Below are 23,887 nucleotides of genomic sequence, written 5' to 3'. Positions count from 1 at the left end.
CTGTGAATCTGTGAGCTCTCGTTTCCCCTTTTTGTGTTTTATTCCATGTTTCCCCAGCCCGTTATGTCTGTGCTCTCCCTGTGCTCTCTCTCCTCCTGTCTGCACCTCTGTGTACTTCCTGTTTTACTTTGACAGTCTCTCGTCAGTATGCGTCATGTTGTGTTTGCGCCTGCCCTGTCTCGTTATGATTATCTGTGTCAGCTGTGTTCCCCGTGTGCGCCCACTTCCCTCGTTAACCCTCTGTGTATTTATGTCCACGTCTCCCTCAGTTCAGTGTTGCGTTGTCAATGTCTCTTCCCTGAACTTGTGTGCCTTTCTCTGTTCCCTCTGTCCTCAGTTTAGTTTTCCCAGTTTAGTTCTGTTTCTTTGTGAAGCCTGCAATAAAGCAGAGGTTTTGAGTTCAGCTTTTGTCTCTGTGAGTTTTGCGTTTGGGTCCTCATCTGCCTTGTGTCAATGGTCAGGCTGGTGGAGCTGTAGTGCTTTAAGGGAGATATTTTCTTGGCACTCTTTGCATGCATTAGTATCGACTGGGCATGGTTTAAATGCCACAACTTACCCGAGTATTGTTACTGACCACCTCCACTCCTCTATAACCATCTCCTGATGGCTGGGTAATCAACTATGTCAGAAACTTTTATTGATCTTTGAGTATATCTAGTATATATCTATGAGTAATGTGTCCAGCACCTTGAAACTATGCCATGATGAATTAAAGCAGTTCTGAAGGCATCAAGAGGGCCCAACCCGATACTAGCAAGATGTACCTAATACAGTCCATAATTAAAACCAGTGACGTAAAACATCACTTGTCTGCTTAAATTTTCGTCACATGAATAAACTGTGCATGTTGTATGCTCACTACCAAAATACTGAGAGCTTTATTTTTTTTGCCACCATCTTGGTTTAACCACTGCTGCTAAAGTTAATAAATTAAAAAGTATTGTGTTTGTTTTGTTTTCTCAGAAAGCACTGCCTTAATTGTAAACACCTAGACTGTGACTAAAATATGTCCTAAATAGGCTGGAAAAAACTTGTCAGCTATTAATAATGTACATAGAGAACTACCTTGCATCCATAGTTCCCCACATTTAACAACCCCAAAGAGCCTGCAGACCTCACCTGACTCTGTGATGTGACTCTGGGAACGACTGATTGGCTTCCGCGGTCTGCTCAGGGCCATCAGAGCTGCTGTCTTTGGTGAGTGTTTCTCAACTTCCTGCTTCCCTGATGACAGCGTTTTCACCCGTCCCTGTCCACCTTCTCCAGCTCCTCCCATCTCCCTTGGCCCTTCTCCTTTCCCACGTATGACCGTGTCCTTCAACACTAATGTGGCACCAACAGTCCGGCTTGTTTCTGTGGTGGAGAGCCTTTCGGGGTGTGATCCGTTAGGTAACAAGTGGTCCTGGTAGTTTGGAGGTTGGGGTTCAGTCTGTATGGCGGAGTCAGCAGTTCGATCAGTACTGCTCGGACGTCGGGAGTGGTCCTCAGTGCAGATGCCAATGTCTACCATCTCTGAGCCAAAGACAGGAGGGAAGAGGACCTGAGAGAGACCACTGAGGGAACTGAGAGGGGTGGTGGAGGACAATGACGAGGCAGAAGAGTTGGAGTCTGAACCCTGTGATGATGGTGGAGGGCCTCCATTGGCTACTATAGAACACAATCCAAAGAATATAAGGGATTAGTGTGTGTAACAGCTGCTATATGTTACAGCAACATAAATATACGTGCTAGACTGTACTGTGGATAAAGTTTTCCCATAAAAGCTTAATTTGCTTCCTTCTTATTTCTGCTTTCTTTGTATGAAAACCTGTCTGTTCTCATATCCCCATAATCCTGTGAGCTTTTGATAGACAGAAAATAAAGCAGGACTTCTTTTTTTCTTTTTTCCTAATGAAACTCCAAAGTGACTCTGCATCTTGGCATCTCGACAGATGTCAAGTCATGCTCCATTCCAGATGACTGAGCTGCCTTTGAGTACACTGAATTAATCCCTAGCTGTGTTGAGATGGGCTCAGATCAAAGCAAAAAACAAGGAACTGGAGTGCTATTAAGAAACTGAATGACAGCTTTCTTGTTCAAGAAGGCTACACAAGGCCACTATCCCACTTATTTTTAAATGTTTCCAAGGAGACTCCACCATGTAGCTTTGAAAACCAGATAAAATCTTCATTGATTTTGTTTAGTCAAGGCAGTACTTCTCACGCCACCGTTCATTATCTCTTGTAAAACCTGTGTTAAACATTGTCCAGGGACTGTAAAAACAGTCAACATACACTTTTCCAGCCAGCCGTATTCTGCCACCATCTCCTTGTATGCGGGGTATCTGCCAGCTTCCTGTTGAAGATCAAAAAAACAAAATGTTCATCGAGAACAGCAAACAGTCAGCATGATTACTATGAAGTAGACTCTCTAGACTTTATTGACTGTTAGTGAGGTTTTTCAACATTTAAAAATGAGCCAGCATTTGTTCATTTGGATTTTTTCCTGTAGTTTTTTGTTACTTGTGAGCCACATTCACACTCTGCAGCTGCCGAACTGTTTAAAAAGAGTTTACAGCAACATGTTGATAATAGCAGTGTTTACATGAGGATCGTCAGCAAGTTCAGTTCGATTCAGTTTTATTTAGACAGCACCAAGTCATGACAACAGTTATATTGCTTTTATTTATTATGTTTGTATTTAAAGCTTGGTATATTACACAGTATGTAGCTGGAGAGAAACAGCAATTTTTGTTGTTTTGTATGAAAATACACAAAGAACTGGCAATGGGGTGAATATGGATCTGAATCTGAATTTGATCTTAAAAGAAGGAATAGTGTCTTCTGAATCCAATTAAAGGACCTGAATCCTCCAAAAAATCTTCAGAGAGGGAAAACAGTCAGCACATGAATGTAAGGTGTACAGATGTGGAGACACGGCCTTTAAGGGAAGGATGGGGCTATCTACTGTATCCATACACTTAGGGCGAGATGGGAATTAGGAAAAGGGGGGAAGTAATACATGAGTGAAAGTCATCAGAAAATCGCAAAGAAAGGAGCAAAATTAAAAGCAAAACACAAGCGGCAACAAAATGAACTTGGTGAAGAGGGCAAAAGGAAAGTCTTTATCCTTTGAGCACCACTTGCAATGACAATCCCTGGAATCACTGGAATATTTGGACCAATCAATAAGCTGTCCACACATTAAAGCGAGCACTGGACTTACAGGTTGTTCTGCCTTTGATATTTTCAGTTTAATTTCCACCTTTTGACCTCTGTGCAGCATCTTATTGTACTTACCGGTAATGTTAGTTTAGTTATGTTATATTTGCTCTAGTAATGGTTAGTAATTGCTTTAATATCCAGTTCAAATGAATCCTTACTTCAAATGTAAAGCTGTAAGGATATTAAGGTGCTTGTATTTACTGTATAGGTTAGGGTAAATATTATGTGGTTCACAGAATTACAAAACATGTGGCTCTCGTAAGCACATAATACTGTATAATGCCTTCTCTACTTTTTTTTAAGGAACTGTCTCATCAGCACTCATTTTTTCCTTTAAAAGCACAGGTGTGAGGGTCTTAAATAATAAAACCTTGCTTTACTATGTGTGTGATCCATCCATACAGGACAGGACAGGAGGAAGGCATAAATTAAGGCTTTCGGTTGATTATAACCTGATCCTCGCCTGCCTTTGAATAATGAACGTCGTGCCTGGCTGTTTTTCACACGCGGAACCTGAGATCAGGGGGGTAAAATGAGCATGCAGCAATGCTAGCGAGCTGAGAGCACGCCGCACATCACACATACACCGATTCATACGCACCTACACACGGTGCCTTTATCCAGAAATGACACAGGTTAAGTGCTGCGGCCTAGCACACATACTCAGGCACACATAAGAAATTTGAGGGCTGTAAGCCAACTGTCTGCTCAGCAGTGCAGGCTCATTGAGAAGAGCCGGTGTTGTTTACACGCTAGCATTTATTATTGTGTCAGCACTCAAGGCTCCAATCAGCTGTTAAGTTTAAACTGAAGCAAATTATTAACACTCCACTGCAATTAGAGAACTTCCTGAAATCAAACTTCAGTCTCATTTCAGACAGCACTGAGTTTTTTTTTTAGTTTGGTGGTTTGACAAAATGTTGCTCATGTACACCTCAGCATTCAACTGGAGGTATGTTTATGTCCAAAAGAGGAAAATAAGCCCAATATATACTCTCATGTTAGCTCTTTGTCTTGTGTTCCTCTCACTCCTTGGAATATATTTAGCTTTTTGGCTGTTAAATCCTCTACTCTCGTCACTTGCTCTGTGTGTGCTGTCTGAAACTGAGCCAAAACATTTAAGTCACAGGTTGTAAAAGGACAAAAACAACAAAAATGCGTCCTCATGCTGTGACAGTCCTCTCATACCCTGTTAATTATAAAAATGTAAAAAAAACAACAACAACCTGAAACTGATTAGCTCAGCTTTAAACATATTTTTTTTTCTTTTCTTTTTTTACTTTCGCTCACCCTGATGGTCAACATGACGTGGGTGTGGCTCTTCAGGACCTCCACCGCATTGCTGTGAGTGATGTCATCAAAGCTCACCCCATTAGCTGCAAGGATCTGATCCCCCATTTTGATGCCATGCTGCTCTGCAAGTCCACCTGGGTCCAACCTGATGAGCAGTATGAAAAAATCCAGACATGAAAAAAAGAAATGTAACTACTAATTGAATTTAAATGTGAGCTTCATTTCTTTGATCTACCACAAAGACTCAGATAAACTTTGCAAATGAGATTATGATATCATCTTTAATTATTGGGGTTGATATTATTATTTGCAGCCAGGTGGGGTAAACCTGGATTCCACCAAGTGCACCAATGTAACCATCCTGAGGCCCAAATGATTTTACAACAGGTAATAATTAATTTTTTTTTATCTCATGCAGAAAAAACAAAAAAACAGTGTTTGTATTCATACTTAGACACATAGATCCCCAATCCAAACTCTCTTCCTCCTCTGATGTTGAAGCCCAAGCAATAATCATCTGACGTGGTGAAGAGATGTACTATCCTGCGAAGAGCGCTGTCCGAACTGGCCTCTGAAGGGGTACGACCGCTCTCCTCCACTACCATCCGCCGGTGAATCAGATCCACCCTGCACGCACACACATAAACACACACAAAAGGAGACATTGTATATGCACACATGAAAACACTCATATAAACTGCTTTCTCTCTGTCCACTGAATTCAGGTGTGTCAGTATCAGATAATCAAGTAGCCATAAAGGTCACAGCAGTAATCAATCCACTGATGCCACATGAAACCAAGATACTGTATATCCCAAAAGAAAGATAACCAGTGTGAGCTACAGTCAAGTGACAAGACTTCACAAAACAAGAGCCACACAAAGGTCAGTGATAGTAGTTCCAAAGCTGTAGTCTCTTACATATTCAGCAATAAGTATTTCATCATAAAATACAGTTATTAGAAGTCAATATTTTACAGTAAATGTTTGATATCTTGGTAGTTTCCAGCCCTGCTGAGTGGACTGGCCTCACCATGTGGTCTTCTCCTTAGAGTAGCGGATGCCGGGGATCTTGCCCACCCGTCTCACCACCATCCTCAGCCTGTTGTTTCCTGTCAGGACCTTCACAGCACTGCTCATGGTGATGCTCTCCAGGCTGACCCCGTTCACCTCCACCAGCTTGTCACCCACAGTCAGCCCAGCCTCCGCTGCAGACACAGGCAGAATTCAGCATGAAAAACCAGAAGACAACATTCCCACGTGTAAGCACACTGGGAAAAAAAGCTTGTCGTGACCATTTACATAGACAGTCTGATGAACACACACATTTCTTCCTAACCTGCAGGGCTGTTGTCCTGCACCTTACTGACAAATATGCCGAGTCCATGTTCAGAGCCCCCGCGGACACTGAAACCCAGACGCCCATCTGGACTCTTATCTACTGTCACTGTGTGAATGTCTTCACTGTCATCCCCTCCTGCAAACACACAAAACACCAACACGAGTCCACCATAAATATGCACAGTGTGACCCACAAGTATTCCCAGGATTGGGACACTTGCAACAAAATATGATTTGAAAATTCAAAGCTGATGGGAAAAAAACTCATTTACAAAGAACAGACAATAAATGACAAACAATAAACATTCTAACATTTAAAAGTTACTGATAACAAACCTATTGACTGTTAAACCTAAAACATATGTATCAACCTTAAATGAAAAACTTCATCCTTATGAACTTTTTCAGGTCACAGGTCGACAGACTCTTATGAAGTTAACTGACAAATAAAATGCATTTATATAGGCTTATCTTTGGAAGCAACTTTATTTAACTGACATAATTTTTGCACAACTTGGGTGGTGCCTACTGTGAATACTACTAACCATTAATTAACATTTGTGTTGATCACTCTGATGTTGTCTCAATTAAATATTGGCCGATCAGTCTTTCAAATGTCAGAAATATCCAAAGCCAAAATTCACATCTTCACACAACTTTTTTGTCTCGTCTAAGATGAGCAAAGCCTACTGCGGACATTCAGTTTATGATCACTGAAAATGAAGAAGACTACCAAAATTTACATTTCAGATACTTGAAATTGTTTGCATTCTGCCTTAAAAATAGAAAAGAGGGTTGGACTAACAAAGTTTTAGTAACCAGTTCTCATTGCCCTTTTAGCTTAAAACCACATAGATTAACCTCTGTCCCAGTATTTACATATGTATTATCAGCTTGCTCTGAATTAATTTTAGACAAATATCTGTGTCAATGATTGTCCTGAATACACCTTTGCAAGCCAGTTGCTGTGTTGCCATGGTAGAGAAGACTGTACTGGGGACAGACCTCACCATCAAACAGGTGCATTGATGCGGTGACCCTGCCCATGGTGTGAGGAGGACCCTGCGTCGTGCGCTGTTCTTCACCATGTAGGCGCTTGTGTTGCTGTGGGAACCCCCATTCGGACCTCCGTTTTTACAGTGGGGGTGCCCCCCTCCATTTGCATCTCCTCCAGGGACGTTTGAAGGAGTCAGCCATGGTAAGTGTCAACAACTTTCCCTCGTCCTCCCGGCGGGGAGGATTATGATGGAGTCCAGGTCAGGATGGCAGCGCTGGAGCCACAGTGTTTGGGGAAAGGCAGTGAGGGACAAATAACTTGGAAAATGGACACTTTAGCACCTGCTTATCCAAACTGAACCCCACTGGAGGAGGCAAGTAAAAAAGCTGCTGGTAGCATCTCTAATCTCAAGTGACATCTGTTTCATTCAGTAGATAAAGCTTAAAAATAGGAACCAGGTTGAAAAAAAAACCTCTGACTTCAGCTGAAGCCACACAGCTAAGTCACAAAACACAAAAGTTGGCTAAAAGAAAAGCTCCATGACTGAAGAGAGGGATTTTCTCACACTCAGATATAATCCTGGTCTTATAAGTCAAAGATGTTGGCGTGATCCAACAGTGTCCTCTGTACCTTCCGAAACCAGGGTACCCGGTGCCCGCTGTCTGCAGAGAAGTCAGCAGTGCAGGGTGATTCCCCTCTGGTCATGTTTAATTAAACGGCCTGTTGTGAAAAGAATATGTTGTGATGAGTAATGTGGCCTCAGAGCTGAAGAATAGACAATGAAATCCTTTAATTCTGACACAGTATTGACCTGTGAGGATAAGAAACACTCACTGAACTCCCGTGGCCGTCTATTAATCAGCACCATGGACAGCAACTCAGTCAGCATGCATATAACCAACAGGTCTAATTTGACAGTAAGTTATATGAGCGACAGTTTGCAGGGAGGCATAATTATAGGTGGACTTTAATTCTGTTCATATCTTCGACTTGCTGAGTCTAAAATAAAGTAAAGAATTTTAGCATTACCTGCCGTGTCCATGTTGCGCTGGCTGCGCTCGCACTGAGCTGGTCCGCCTCACTGAGGCATTAAGGGACACCTCCGGAGCGTTAATGCCACCTCATTTGTTCTCCCGGTGACCATTATTGTCTTAAGAGGTGTAATCCTTTTACATAAGCCCCCACCCGCAGCTGTGCAGCCACTAGCGCTGGGGCTGGAGATGAGTAAGTACACTGATTACTCAAACAGTAAAGTAACACTCACTCAAGACTTCTCCAGCGTGTCCTCGAGTAAACTTTCTTATTAATGTGCTACTGGACTTGGGTAGAGCTGGAGAGAGATGAAGGCGGGAGAAAACGGAGCAGCTGATCCTCCTGCCACGCCGTTAAGATGGGTAAACAACCCCACCCGGTGGCTAGTTTAGTCACATCCATGTGGGTCTCCAGCTCAAAAGCAGTTTTGTAGGAGACTGTTGTAAGTGTGGTTAACAGGGCTTTCAGAAAACAGAAGTTGTCATTTATCTTTTACAAAAGATATTTATCTTTATTTCTGGTTTGTCATTATTAATCTGACATTATTATATCTACACATCACAGATAGGCCTACATAAACACGGTTGCTGCTGTGCGCTGTAACAACGCATCAGCAAGGCGCCATATGGAGGCAGATACCTATATTCAATTAAATATCATCATAAGTCGTTGACTTTCGAACCAATTTGGATACAGTTTGGTTCATTAAAAATGCCAGAACGGATACAGAAGACTTAGTAACGCTTAATATGTTTCCAGGTTTCATGTCAAAATGATGTTCTGCTTCAAAAACTGAAATGTGTAAAAATCATTTTAAAACTTTGAAATCAGAGCTGCAACCTGTTTCTGCTCTCGGAGTACAATTATATTGTATATTCATCATAAATATATTATTTTCTGCATTTAATCTTTGTGTATCTTTTTCATTCATGTCTGGTTTTTAACTGAATGACAGCATTTAATGTGATATATTTACTGTCCCTGTACTGCCACTTTTGGCCACAACAAAAGAAGAAACAAACACATAAGGGGATATTTTTCGGTGCTGCACTATTACTGCCAATACAAAGATTCATTTACGTTTTTCTCTGAAATATCGACCTTGGACACCTTATGTAAATGCCATCCTATGAAGAAGGGTTTTTATTATCGAGTGGTTGCATGCTTTGCGTTTTAATGTTGAGTGTATTTTAGTGTTGCATGCTTTTATTCCATTTATTGGGACTTCTCCCCGACAGACTCCGCCCCCCTTGCTTCCCCAATTAGATACACCTGGAGGGCACAGGGGACAGAAATCAATCGGGCCTCCCATTTTGGCAGCGGCCAATAAGAGGCTCTGGCAGGTCAGAAAGACGTGTGTGGCAGCAGGAGAGCCATGGAGTAGCGTGGCGGCAGGCGCAGCCACAAGAAGAAGGACGCGGTCGGCCTGGCTCTAACTGGTGGAATAAGCATATTCTTCACAGCCAGGAAGTGTGGCGTAGCCTGATCAGGAACTTTGGGGACTTAGCTCATGGACTGAGCATCATCATATTTTTAGTATGCCGAGGTTTATGGGGGGTTTTCTCTCCCCTGATCAGGGCAGCTTTAGTGTTGTAAATAAAGTTCATTTATTTTTATTGACTATTTTAACTGGGTATTACGTCTTCTGTTTCCGTGATCACGCCCTGCTACTTTCCCTGTTATAGAAGGGGTTCCCTTCTACGGAGCCCCTCTGATGACATGGTCCAAAAAATAAATAAATTGTGGCCATAAAATACTACTTCGTGCCCTCGAAGTAGTATAACGTGCCCACGAAATACTTATTTGTGGCCACGAAATACTATTTCGAGGGCACGAAATGCTAATTTGTGGGCACGAATTGGGTATAACGTGGCAACGAATTACGCATTTGTGGCAATTAGATAACGTGCGCACATCATATTGATACAGTTCCTGGACAGCTGCGTAGAGACACAAGCATAAGAGTAGGCTAAACCTATAAACCATGGACAGAGACGGTATGATTGCGTTTTATTTTAGGCTGGGAATGAGCTACAAATGCATTTTGAAAAGCCTGGTAATGCAAGGAACCATTACGGAGAGACGTTTAAACAGGATATTGAGAGCCCAGTTGTTTTACAGACCTGGACGCCGGGATAGATTTTATTGTCAGCCAACTGCAAGGGCCTGGGAAGGATCACGGTTATCTGTCAAGTGTTTCGTGGCTACAAATTAGCATTTCGTGCGCACGTTATTCCCATTTCGTGGGCACAAGTAGTATTTTGTGGCCACAATTTACTTATTTTTGGACCATGTCATCAGAGGGACTCCGTACCCTTCTAACTTGCACCCGCGACATAAACACTCGGTAAGAAGGATCCTAAATATGTTGAAGAATAAGAAATTAAAACTTTATTGAAAATGGCAAAATACACCCGTGTTTTCTTTAAAATCCTATTTGATATCACGTGATAGACATTAGCCGAACGCGATGTCTCAGCGTAATTTGCTTATAGAACGTGTTAATGTTTGTTACAGTGAAGTAACCACAGTAACGGGCAACAAGTAACCACAGTGTTCGGTATTTTTCTTTAGTGTGTTTTCGCCGGTTAGACGTTGACATCGCCACATTTCTGAACATATTTAAACAAGTTTTGAATTCGTCTTTGCAAAGATTTTCCACTCGTCTTCAAAAAACAAGAAGAACATCAGTCTACTTGCGTTGGTTTGTTTTGCAATGTCTCAAAACATCTATCAACCGCGTTTCAGAGGACCTCCTCCTCGCTGCGGTGGGCAGTACGGTCCCCCCGGTGAATACAATGGTCTCAGAAAAGCTTTTGAGAACTGCAGGAGGGAAAACCTTCGTCTACGAGAGAGCGAGTACCAACTGCGAAGTCGCCTAAACGGTCTTCTGGTAGAGAGGAGCAATTTATGTCATAAGGATGGGCTTGTAGCTCTTAGAGAAGAAATGGAGTCCAAATACAAGCAACTGGAGAAAAGAAATGAAAAGCTAGAAGAAGAAAACAAAATACTAGAAGGGAAGCAGCTAGACTTGGATGACTTGAAGGAAAAGCTGTCAGACACATACTCAAGAATTAAAGCAGAAAATGAGTACCAGCAATTTCTAAGGGAGAAACATTCAGAAGAAGTCCAAAATTTGAAGGAGAAATGTCAAGACCTGGAACAGAAGCAGGCACTCTTGGAGGACAAAAATAAAGACATGGAGGAAGAGAAGACAAAACTGGAGAACAAAAATAAAGACATGGAGGAAGAGAAGACAACACCAGAGAACAAGAATAAAGACATGGAGGAAGAGAAGACAAAACTGGAGAACAAGAATAAAGAATTGGAGGAAGAGAAGAAAAAACTGGAGAAGAAAAATAAAGACATGGAGGAAGAGAAGAAAAAACTGGAGGACAGAAATAAAAGAAATTGAGCAAGAGAAGAAAAAACTGGAGAACAAAAATAAAGAATTGGAGGAAGAGAAGACAAAACTAGAAGACAAAAATAAAGACATGGAGGAAGAGAAGACAAAACTGGAGAACAAAAATAAAGAATTGGAGGAAGAGAAGACAAAACTAGAAGACAAAAATAAAGACATGGAGGAAGAGAAGAAAAAACTGGAGAACAAAAATAAAGAATTGGAGGAAGGGAAGACAAAACTGGAGAACAAAAATAAAGAAATTGAGCAAGAGAAGAAAAAACTGGAGGACAAAAATAAAGAATTGGAGGAAGAGAAGGAAAAGGTAGAAGACAAATATACAGCGCTTGAGCAGAAGCATAAAGAAGTCCAGGACAGGAGCACAGAAATGCTTCAGGAGAAGATCCAACACCTGCAAAAATATGAAGAGCTTGAGAGGATTCACAAAGAACTGCAAAGCAGAAACAGTGAAATCCAGGAGGATCAGAAAAGGCAGAAACAAGAGGAGCTTGAACAAAAGGGCAAAGAAGAGGATGAAAAATTTGACAAACTGCAGGAAGATTTTGAGAAGATTCAAGCAGACAATGAAAACCTCAAAGAAAATAACACACAGGAGATTAAAAACGATGAGTTGCAGGTGCAAGAAAAGCAAAAGAAAAAAGGATCCAGCTTTTTCAAGAGGAAGTCAAGCAAGAAAGAGGAAAAACCAAAACAAGACCAGGAAAGTGTAGAGAAAGAAGAAAAGGTAGAAAAGATAAACGGCAAAGCAGAAGAAAAAGCGAAAGGAAAGAAGAAGACAGGCTGCTGGAGCTGGTTTTTCAGGAGTAAGAAACGTTCTGGTGAGATGAGAGTGGAAGAGGCTGCTGAGTCTGGACAAGTGTAGGAGGTTCTCCATTTCATTACTATTCACATCTCCACCCGGATCCTCCCTGCACCCCCCTCTACCCTTTGTCTACCCCCTTCTTCCCTCCTTCTCCCCCTACCCCTGCAACCTCCATTTGCCATGTCCATCGACAGGTTTTTCTATGTGAAGATCTGTTTTCTCTGTATCATAATAAAAAATAAAGTTGAACAAAACCAGAACTAAATAAGCATTTCATTTTATGAGAAAGCACAATTATACAACCTGTTTCTCTATAAACTAAAAACCAGTGGATAAACAGACTAATGAATAGGTAATAAAACTTGTTAAATATGACTGACTGTGACTCCCCTTGAAACCTGTTAAAGAAACATAAGTATTTAGCTTTCAGGAGGTAGAAATGCTGCCACCTTTTGGGGCATTAGAAGGATGGTGTACGTTGTAGACCTTTCAGCTGTGCATAAAATCACAGAAAAATATACGGTCACACCACACAAAAATGAGAGTCTGTCTTTAGCTGTGTGCGTCTATCTATAAATTAGCCTTCTTGTTATTTTAATGATCATAAATTGTTTGGGATGCTGTTTAAATTACACAGACACCAGGGAGCTGATACAGCAAGACTAGTGAAAACTGAGTGTAATAAATTAAACTAGAAAACGAAAATTTCAGAAGAAATTTTAACTGTGCCTATGCTGCTGCCAATGAGTGTAGTTTGTGTTAGTAAAGAGCAACTTGTACTTCTGTCCCATGAAGCGATGGTTTAACAAATTTCACTGCACACTATAAAAGGAATCTGGATTTAAATATAACATAGTACTGTTGGATTAAGTGTAGGAAACACTAGTATAAGGTGTCTATGGAACAAATCTCCTTCAACATTCATAATGACCAAAGTGAGGACTATAGACATTTCTCTCAGTCAGCTGCTTGTGTTTAAGGTAAAAGCATCTATAGACACTGAGATTGCTCCACATTTTAGTGAGATAACTCCAGATGTCTGTGGGTTTTGTCAACTTTGGGTGAACAAAAGCAGAAAAATGGTAAAAGATTCAGACATTGAAAGTCTGGTTTATTTCATGAATACAATGAAACATTTTACAGTCCACAGAGCAAAGTAGCATACATGATAATGGATACTACAACATAACACGAACAGTGAGAAGCAAAACTCATTGTCTTACCAGCTATTATATTCTTTAAACTTAAAATAAACCTTTGAAATTAGAGTTTAGTGTTTTAAGTCATCTATTTTAAAAAAAAAAACGAGTCAACACTTGTTTCTCTCAGCAGCATTACTGAAGTGACACTTTAACGATGCTTCATATCACAGTCTTTATGATGAAAAAACATGTTCTCTCATTAGCAGATGTAGCAGAATACATTTATTGCAGTGTATGAGCTACACTTCTTGTAAAAAAAAAAAATTAAAAGAAAAAAAGCTGATTGGAAATGCATTCCAGCTTTTTGGATTTTCACTCTTTGATGGATTTAATATGAACAGCCACATAAAATTTATTCCAATTTTTTGCCTTTGCTTCAATTAAGATGTGTCTTTAAAGCTACGATACCTTTCTTGTTCAAAAAGTTTACTGACACAGTAAAGACGTAGCTAGGGAACTCAGTAAGTATGAGCAGCAATAGCTTAGGGACACTTTCTCAAATAAAGAGGATTTCATCATCTGCAGTTCGTGAAAAAAGTGCCACATTAAAAACAAATCCGCAGATCCGCAAATTATGGATACAGACTCTTTTCAGCTATTGAGGTATACTTGTGCACTTATCAGCATACAGTTTAAAGGCTTGCATTAGAGTGCATTGGTGCCCTGTTGGGCATCTTTTATGGTTATACCACTGTGAATTTTGCTATATAAATATGCTCAAGAGTCTATCATATGTTTGACATCCAGCTAAAAATTCGAAAATATATATTTTTAAATCAGTAACTTTGCAGATTTAGAGGAAATGTTTTTTGGACAACAAATTAGTCACATTTTAAAAACAGTTTGAATAATCTGCGCTGACAGACAGACATTTATGAAGCGCCGGCTATAACACACATGCTTACCGTGTTCGGATGTCTTGGAGCAGAGAACCGCGTTGTATTGTTGCTTTTCTCTTATGCATAAGCAACGCCAGCAGTCAGAAACGCTCTGTGTGGGTAGAAAATGGTCTGCACCGGCGCTGGTCCTGACGCGAAATGGCGAGGGTCTCACGCTTTGAGTAACGCTTCATATAGGACTGGGGGGCTTCCAAAAACAATAGATGGTGGGCCGATAAGTCTGGGGGCGATACACCTGCAGGGCATCACCTTGCTGTGCAAGTTTAAAACAATGAGGGTGGGGCACGCAGTTGCTGAGCTCCGGTGTAATTTGCCAAGATAGGTCTGGACTTCAGACTTCAGAAAATAGGCGATACCCTGCTCGACTGGTACATCTGCAGGGCTTTTACCTTGTCGAGGAATTACAAAAAGAGCCGATACCGACCACCTTAAACAATAGGTCGGGTCCCCGCTCGACTGGTACACCTGTCGGCTTTTACCTTTTCCTAAGGAATCCCAACAATTAAATGATACCCACGATGGGCTTTTGCGTTCCTGAAAAATTCAAAAAATTAACCAGCTGCTGAAAGACGGATGGGGCTTGCAAGACTGGTTTTAGAAGGATCACTGCAGCATTTATTTCTAAAGGGGCTGAATGTTATTTGTGACCACCTATTGCATTAAAAACTAGCAGCCTCTGTCTCCCTCGGAGAGACGTTTAAACAGGATATTGAGAGCCCAGTTGCTTTACAGACCTGGACGCCGGGATAGATTTTATTGTCAGCCAACTGCAAGGGCCTGGGAAGGATCACGGTTATCTGTCAAGTGTTTCGTGGCTACAAATTAGCATTTCGTGCGCACGTTATTCCCATTTCGTGGGCACAAGTAGTATTTTGTGGCCACAATTTACTTATTTTTGGACCATGTCATCAGAGGGGCTCCGTACCCTTCTAACTTACACCCGCGACATAAACACTCGGTAAGAAGGATCCTAAATATGTTGAAGAATAAGAAATTAAAACTTTATTGAAAATGGCAAAATACACCCGTGTTTTCTTTAAAATCCTATTTGATGTCACGTGATAGACATTAGCCGAACGCGATGTCTCAGCGTAATTTGCTTATAGAACGTGTTAATGTTTGTTACAGTGAAGTAACCACAGTAACGGGCAACAAGTAACCACAGTGTTCGGTATTTTTCTTTAGTGTGTTTTCGCCGGTTAGACGTTGACATCGCCACATTTCTGAACATATTTAAACAAGTTTTGAATTCGTCTTTGCAAAGATTTTCCACTCGTCTTCAAAAAACAAGAAGAACATCAGTCTACTTGCGTTGGTTTGTTTTGCAATGTCTCAAAACATCTATCAACCGCGTTTCAGAGGACCTCCTCCTCGCTGCGGTGGGCAGTACGGTCCCCCCGGTGAATACAATGGTCTCAGAAAAGCTTTTGAGAACTGCAGGAGGGAAAACCTTCGTCTACGAGAGAGCGAGTACCAACTGCAAAGTCGCCTAAACGGTCTTCTGGTAGAGAGGAGCAATTTATGTCATAAGGATGGGCTTGTAGCTCTTAGAGAAGAAATGGAGTCCAAATACAAGCAACTGGAGAAAAGAAATGAAAAGCTAGAAGAAGAAAACAAAATACTAGAAGGGAAGCAGCTAGACTTGGATGACTTGAAGGAAAAGCTGTCAGACACGTACTCAAGAATTAAAGCAGAAAATGAGTACCAGCAATTTCTAAGGGAGAAACATTCAGAAGAAGTCCAAAATTTGAAGGAGAAATGTCAAGACCTGGAACAGAAGCAGGCACTCTTGGAGGACAAAAATAAAGACATGGAGGAAGAGAAGACAAAACTGGAGAACAAAAATAAAGACATGGAGGAAGAGAAGACAACACCAGAGAACAAGAATAAAGACATGGAGGAAGAGAAGACAAAACCGGAGAACAAAAATAAAGAATTGGAGGAAGAGAAGACAAAACTGGAGAACAAAAATAAAGAATTGGAGGAAGAGAAGACAAAACTGGAGAACAAAAATAAAGAATTGGAGGAAGAGAAGACAAAACTGGAGAACAAAAATAAAGACATGGAGGAAGAGAAGACAAAACTGGAGAACAAAAATAAAGAAATTGAGCAAGAGAAGAAAAAACTGGAGAACAAAAATAAAGAAATGGAGGAAGAGAAGACAAAACTGGAGAACAAAAATAAAGAATTGGAGGAAGAGAAGACAAAACTGGAGAACAAAAATAAAGAATTGGAGGAAGAGAAGACAAAACTGGAGAAAAAATAAAGAATTGGAGGAAGAGAAGAAAAAACTGGAGAACAAAAATAAAGAATTGGAGGAAGAGAAGACAAAACTGGAGAACAAAAATAAAGAATTGAGCAAGAGAAGAAAAAACTGGAGGACAAAATAAAATTGGAGGAAGAGAAGGAAAAGGTAGAAGACAAATATACAGCGCTTGAGCAGAAGCATAAAGAAGTCCAGGACAGGAGCACAGAAATGCTTCAGGAGAAGATCCAACACCTGCAAAAATATGAAGAGCTTGAGAGGATTCACAAAGAACTGCAAAGCAGAAACAGTGAAATCCAGGAGGATCAGAAAAGGCAGAAACAAGAGGAGCTTGAACAAAAGGGCAAAGAAGAGGATGAAAAATTTGACAAACTGCAGGAAGATTTTGAGAAGATTCAAGCAGACAATGAAAACCTCAAAGAAAATAACACACAGGAGATTAAAAACGATGAGTTGCAGGTGCAAGAAAAGCAAAAGAAAAAAGGATCCAGCTTTTTCAAGAGGAAGTCAAGCAAGAAAGAGGAAAAACCAAAACAAGACCAGGAAAGTGTAGAGAAAGAAGAAAAGGTAGAAAAGATAAACGGCAAAGTAGAAGAAAAAGCGAAAGGAAAGAAGAAGACAGGCTGCTGGAGCTGGTTTTTCAGGAGTAAGAAACGTTCTGGTGAGATGAGAGTGGAAGAGGCTGCTGAGTCTGGACAAGTGTAGGAGGTTCTCCATTTCATTACTATTCACATCTCCACCCGGATCCTCCCTGCACCCCCCTCTACCCTTTGTCTACCCCCTTCTTCCCTCCTTCTCCCCCTACCCCTGCAACCTCCATTTGCCATGTCCATCGACAGGTTTTTCTATGTGAAGATCTGTTTTCTCTGTATCATAATAAAAAATAAAGTTGAACAAAACCAGAACTAAATAAGCATTTCATTTTATGAGAAAGCACAATTATACAACCTGTTTCTCTATAAACTAAAAACCAGTGGATAAACAGACTAATGAATAGGTAATAAAACTTGTTAAATATGACTGACTGTGACTCCCCTTGAAACCTGTTAAAGAAACATAAGTATTTAGCTTTCAGGAGGTAGAAATGCTGCCACCTTTTGGGGCATTAGAAGGATGGTGTACGTTGTAGACCTTTCAGCTGTGCATAAAATCACAGAAAAATATACGGTCACACCACACAAAAATGAGAGTCTGTCTTTAGCTGTGTGCGTCTATCTATAAATTAGCCTTCTTGTTATTTTAATGATCATAAATTGTTTGGGATGCTGTTTAAATTACACAGACACCAGGGAGCTGATACAGCAAGACTAGTGAAAACTGAGTGTAATAAATTAAACTAGAAAACGAAAATTTCAGAAGAAATTTTAACTGTGCCTATGCTGCTGCCAATGAGTGTAGTTTGTGTTAGTAAAGAGCAACTTGTACTTCTGTCCCATGAAGCGATGGTTTAACAAATTTCACTGCACACTATAAAAGGAATCTGGATTTAAATATAACATAGTACTGTTGGATTAAGTGTAGGAAACACTAGTATAAGGTGTCTATGGAACAAATCTCCTTCAACATTCATAATGACCAAAGTGAGGACTATAGACATTTCTCTCAGTCAGCTGATTGTGTTTAAGGTAAAAGCATCTATAGACACTGAGATTGCTCCACATTTTAGTGAGATAACTCCAGATGTCTGTGGGTTTTGTCAACTTTGGGTGAACAAAAGCAGAAAAATGGTAAAAGATTCAGACATTGAAAGTCTGGTTTATTTCATGAATACAATGAAACATTTTACAGTCCACAGAGCAAAGTAGCATACATGATAATGGATACTACAACATAACACGAACAGTGAGAAGCAAAACTCATTGTCTTACCAGCTATTATATTCTTTAAACTTAAAATAAACCTTTGAAATTAGAGTTTAGTGTTTTAAGTCATCTATTTTAAAAAAAAAACGAGTCAACACTTGTTTCTCTCAGCAGCATTACTGAAGTGACACTTTAACGATGCTTCATATCACAGTCTTTATGATGAAAAAACATGTTCTCTCATTAGCAGATGTAGCAGAATACATTTATTGCAGTGTATGAGCTACACTTCTTGTAAAAAAAAAAAATTAAAAGAAAAAAAGCTGATTGGAAATGCATTCCAGCTTTTTGGATTTTCACTCTTTGATGGATTTAATATGAACAGCCACATAAAATTTATTCCAATTTTTTGCCTTTGCTTCAATTAAGATGTGTCTTTAAAGCTACGATACCTTTCTTGTTCAAAAAGTTTACTGACACAGTAAAGACGTAGCTAGGGAACTCAGTAAGTATGAGCAGCAATAGCTTAGGGACACTTTCTCAAATAAAGAGGATTTCATCATCTGCAGTTCGTGAAAAAAGTGCCACATTAAAAACAAATCCGCAGATCCGAGAATTATGGATACAGACTCTTTTCAGCTATTGAGGTATACTTGTGCACTTATCAGCATACAGTTTAAAGGCTTGCATTAGAGTGCATTGGTGCCCTGTTGGGCATCTTTTATGGTTATACCACTGTGAATTTTGCTATATAAATATGCTCAAGAGTCTATCATATGTTTGACATCCAGCTAAAAATTCGAAAATATATATTTTTAAATCAGTAACTTTGCAGATTTAGAGGAAATGTTTTTTGGACAACAAATTAGTCACATTTTAAAAACAGTTTGAATAATCTGCGCTGACAGACAGACATTTATGAAGCGCCGGCTATAACACACATGCTCATCGTGAACAAGGACCGCGGATGTCTTGGAGCAGAGAACCGCGTTGTATTGTTGCTTTTCTCTTATGCATAAGCAACGCCAGCCAGTCAGAAACGCTCTGTGTGGGTAGAAAATGGTCTGCACCGGCGCTGGTCCTGACGCGAAATGGCGAGGGTCTCACGCTTTGAGTAACGCTTCATATAGGACCGGGGGGCTTCCATAAACAATAGATGGTGGGCCGATAAGTCTGGGGGCGATACACCTGCAGGGCATCACCTTGCTGTGCAAGTTTAAAACAATGAGGGTGGGGCACGCAGTTGCTGAGCTCCGGAGTAATTTGCCAAGATAGGTCTGGACTTCAGACTTCAGAAAATAGGCGATACCCTGCTCGACTGGTACATCTGCAGGGCTTTTACCTTGTCGAGGAATTACAAAAAGAGCCGATACCGACCACCTTAAACAATAGGTCGGGTCCCCGCTCGACTGGTACACCTGTCGGCTTTTACCTTTTCCTAAGGAAAAAACAAAAAAACAGTGTTTGTATTCATACTTAGACACATAGATCCCCAATCCAAACTCTCTTCCTCCTCTGATGTTGAAGCCCAAGCAATAATCATCTGACGTGGTGAAGAGATGTACGATCCTGCAAAGAGCGCTGTCCAAACTGGCCTCTGAAGGGGTACGACCGCTCTCCTCCACTACCATCCGCCGGTGAATCAGATCCACCCTGCACGCACACACATAAACACACACAAAAGGAGACATTGTATATGCACACATGAAAACACTCATATAAACTGCTTTCTCTCTGTCCACTGAATTCAGGTGTGTCAGTATCAGATAATCAAGTAGCCATAAAGGTCACAGCAGTAATCAATCCACTGATGCCACATGAAACCAAGATACTGTATATCCCAAAAGAAAGATAACCAGTGTGAGCTACAGTCAAGTGACAAGACTTCACAAAACAAGAGCCACACAAAGGTCAGTGATAGTAGTTCCAAAGCTGTAGTCTCTTACATATTCAGCAATAAGTATTTCATCATAAAATACAGTTATTAGAAGTCAATATTTTACAGTAAATGTTTGATATCTTGGTAGTTTCCAGCCCTGCTGAGTGGACTGGCCTCACCATGTGGTCTTCTCCTTAGAATAGCGGATGCCGGGGATCTTGCCCACCCGTCTCACCACCATCCTCAGCCTGTTGTTTCCTGTCAGGACCTTCACAGCACTGCTCATGGTGATGCTCTCCAGGCTGACCCCGTTCACCTCCACCAGCTTGTCACCCACAGTCAGCCCAGCCTCCGCTGCAGACACAGGCAGAATTCAGCATGAAAAACCAGAAGACAACATTCCCACGTGTAAGCACACTGGGAAAAAAAGCTTGTCGTGACCATTTACATAGACAGTCTGATGAACACACACATTTCTTCCTAACCTGCAGGGCTGTTGTCCTGCACCTTACTGACAAATATGCCGAGTCCATGTTCAGAGCCCCCGCGGACACTGAAACCCAGACGCCCATCTGGACTCTTATCTACTGTCACTGTGTGAATGTCTTCACTGTCATCCCCTCCTGCAAACACACAAAACACCAACACGAGTCCACCACAAATATCCACAGTGTGACCTACAAGTATTCCCAGGATTGGGATACTCGCAACAAAATATGATTTGAAAATTCAAAGCTGATGGGAAAAAAACTCATTTACAAAGAACAGACAATAAATGACAAACAATAAACATTCTAACATTTAAAAGTTACTGATAACAAACCTATTGACTGTTAAACCTAAAACATATGTATCAACCTTAAATGAAAAACTTCATCCTTATGAACTTTTTCAGGTCACAGGTCGACAGACTCTTATGAAGTTAACTGACAAATAAAATGCATTTATATAGGCTTATCTTTGAAAGCAACTTTATTTAACTGACATAATTTTTGCACAACTTGGGTGGTGCCTACTGTGAATACAACTAACCATTAATTAACATTGTGTTGATCACTCTGATGTTGTCTCAATTAAATATCGGTTGATCAGTCTTTCAAATGTCAGAAATATCCAAGCCAAAATTCATATCTTCACACAACTTTTTTGTCTAGTCTTAAATGAGCAAAGCCTACTGCGGACATTCAGTTTATGATCACTGAAAATGAAGAAGACTACCAAAATTTTACATTTCAGATACTTGAATTGTTTGCATTTCTGCTTAAAAATAGAAAAGAGGTTGACTAAAAAAGTTTTTAGTAACTCAGTTCTCATTGCCTTTTAGCTTAAAAACACATAAGATTAACTCTGTCCACAGTATTTTACATATGTATATCAGCTTGCTCTGAATTAATTTTAGACAAATATCTGTGTCACTGATTGTCCTGAATACACCTTTGCAGCCAGTTGCTGTGTTGCCATGGTAGCAGAAGACTGTTACTGGGACCAGACCTCACCATCAACAGGTGCATTGATAGGATGACCCTGCCCATGGGTGAGGAGGACCTGCGTCTGTGGCGCTGCTTCTTCACCATGTAGCGTGTGGTGCTGTGGGAACCCCCATTCGGACCTCCGTTTTTAAAGTGGGGGTGCCCCCCTCCATTTGTCATCTCCCTCCAGGCTGGAGTTTGAAAGGAGTCAGCCATGGTAAGTGTCCAAAAACTCTTCCCTCAGTCATCCAGGCGGGAGGATATGTGGAGTCCCAGGTCAGGATGGCAGAGATGGAGCCAAGTGTTTGGGGAAAGGCAGTGAGGGACAAATAACTTGGAAAATGGACACTTTAGCACCTGCTTGTCCAAACTGAACCCCACTGGAGGAGGCAAGTAAAAAAGCTGCTGGTAGCATCTCTAATCTCAAGTGACATCTGTTTCATTCAGTAGATAAAGCTTAAAAATAGGAACCAGGTTGAAAAAAAACAACCTCTGACTTCAGCTGAAGCCACACAGCTAAGTCACAAAACACAAAAGTTGGCTAAAAGAAAAGCTCCATGACTGAAGAGAGGGATTTTCTCACACTCAGATATAATCCTGGTCTTATAAGTCAAAGATGTTGGCGTGATCCAACAGTGTCCTCTGTACCTTCCGAAACCAGGGTACCCGGTGCCCGCTGTCTGCAGAGAAGTCAGCAGTGCAGGGTGATTCCCCTCTGGTCATGTTTAATTAAACGGCCTGTTGTGAAAAGAATATGTTGTGATGAGTAATGTGGCCTCAGAGCTGAAGAATAGACAATGAAATCCTTTAATTCTGACACAGTATTGACCTGTGAGGATAAGAAACACTCACTGAACTCCCGTGGCCGTCTATTAATCAGCACCATGGACAGCAACTCAGTCAGCATGCATATAACCAACAGGTCTAATTTGACAGTAAGTTATATGAGCGACAGTTTGCAGGGAGGCATAATTATAGGTGGACTTTAATTCTGTTCATATCTTCGACTTGCTGAGTCTAAAATAAAGTAAAGAATTTTAGCATTACCTGCCGTGTCCATGTTGCGCTGGCTGCGCTCGCACTGAGCTGGTCCGCCTCACTGACGCATTAAGGGACACCTCCGGAGCGTTAATGCCACCTCATTTGTTCTCCCGGTGACCATTATTGTCTTAAGAGGTGTAATCCTTTTACATAAGCCCCCACCCGCAGCTGTGCAGCCACTAGCGCTGGGGCTGGAGATGAGTAAGTACACTGATTACTCAAACAGTAAAGTAACACTCACTCAAGACTTCTCCAGCGTGTCCTCGAGTAAACTTTCTTATTAATGTGCTACTGGACTTGGGTAGAGCTGGAGAGAGATGAAGGCGGGGGGAAACGGAGCAGCTGATCCTCCTGCCACGCCGTTAAGATGGGTAAACAACCCCACCCGGTGGCTAGTTTAGTCACATCCATGTGGGTCTCCAGCTCAAAAGCAGTTTTGTAGGAGACTGTTGTAAGTGTGGTTAACAGGGCTTTCAGAAAACAGAAGTTGTCATTTATCTTTTACAAAAGATATTTATCTTTATTTCTGGTTTGTCATTATTAATCTGACATTATTATATCTACACATCACAGATAGGCCTACATAAACACGTGCATGCCCCACTGGTTGCTGCTGTGCGCTGTAACAACGCATCAGCGAGGCGCCATATGGAGGCAGATACCTATATTCAATTAAATATCATCATAAGTCGTTGACTTTCGAACCAATTTGGATACAGTTTGGTTCATTAAAAATGCCAGAACGGATACAGAAGACTTAGTAACGCTTAATATGTTTCCAGGTTTCATGTCAAAATGATGTTCTGCTTCAAAAACTGAAATGTGTAAAAATCATTTTAAAACTTTGAAATCAGAGCTGCAACCTGTTTCTGCTCTCGGAGTACAATTATATTGTATATTCATCATAAATATATTATTTTCTGCATTTAATCTTTGTGTATCTTTTTCATTCATGTCTGGTTTTTAACTGAATGCCAGCATTTAATGTGATATATTTACTGTCCCTGTACTGCCACTTTTGGCCACAACAAAAGAAGAAACAAACACATAAGGGGATATTTTTCGGTGCTGCACTATTACTGCCAATACAAAGATTCATTTACGTTTTTCTCTGAAATATCGACCTTGGACACCTTATGTAAATGCCATCCTATGAAGAAGGGTTTTTATTATCGAGTGGTTGCATGCTTTGCGTTTTAATGTTGAGTGTATTTTAGTGTTGCATGCTTTTATTCCATTTA

The 23,887-nt window shown here is 40.8% G+C and overlaps 1 protein-coding gene across 1 annotated transcript in view; it reads right to left on the bottom strand.

The window, feature by feature from the left end:
- The window catches only part of LOC120715009 (PDZ domain-containing protein 7-like), a 33,318-nt gene extending 11,497 nt beyond the window's left edge, over positions 1-21,821 (bottom strand). Inside the window, exons 1-7 of the mRNA XM_040001723.1 lie at positions 21,617-21,821; positions 20,622-20,759; positions 20,316-20,490; positions 4,947-5,123; positions 4,494-4,641; positions 2,274-2,334; positions 1,120-1,647 (exon numbers count right to left, since the gene is read on the bottom strand). Coding sequence (XP_039857657.1) covers positions 1,120-1,647; positions 2,274-2,334; positions 4,494-4,641; positions 4,947-5,123; positions 20,316-20,490; positions 20,622-20,759; positions 21,617-21,821 — 1,432 coding nt within the window. The remainder of the gene's footprint in view (positions 1-1,119; positions 1,648-2,273; positions 2,335-4,493; positions 4,642-4,946; positions 5,124-20,315; positions 20,491-20,621; positions 20,760-21,616) is intronic.
- Between the last annotated feature and the right edge of the window lie 2,066 nt (positions 21,822-23,887).

This window comes from Simochromis diagramma, unplaced genomic scaffold (assembly GCF_900408965.1).
Source record: "Simochromis diagramma unplaced genomic scaffold, fSimDia1.1 OVJJ01000421.1, whole genome shotgun sequence".
NCBI lineage: Eukaryota > Metazoa > Chordata > Actinopteri > Cichliformes > Cichlidae > Simochromis > Simochromis diagramma.
The sequence above is the reverse complement of the archived record's forward strand: the minus strand, read 5'-3'. Positions and strand labels throughout refer to the sequence as shown.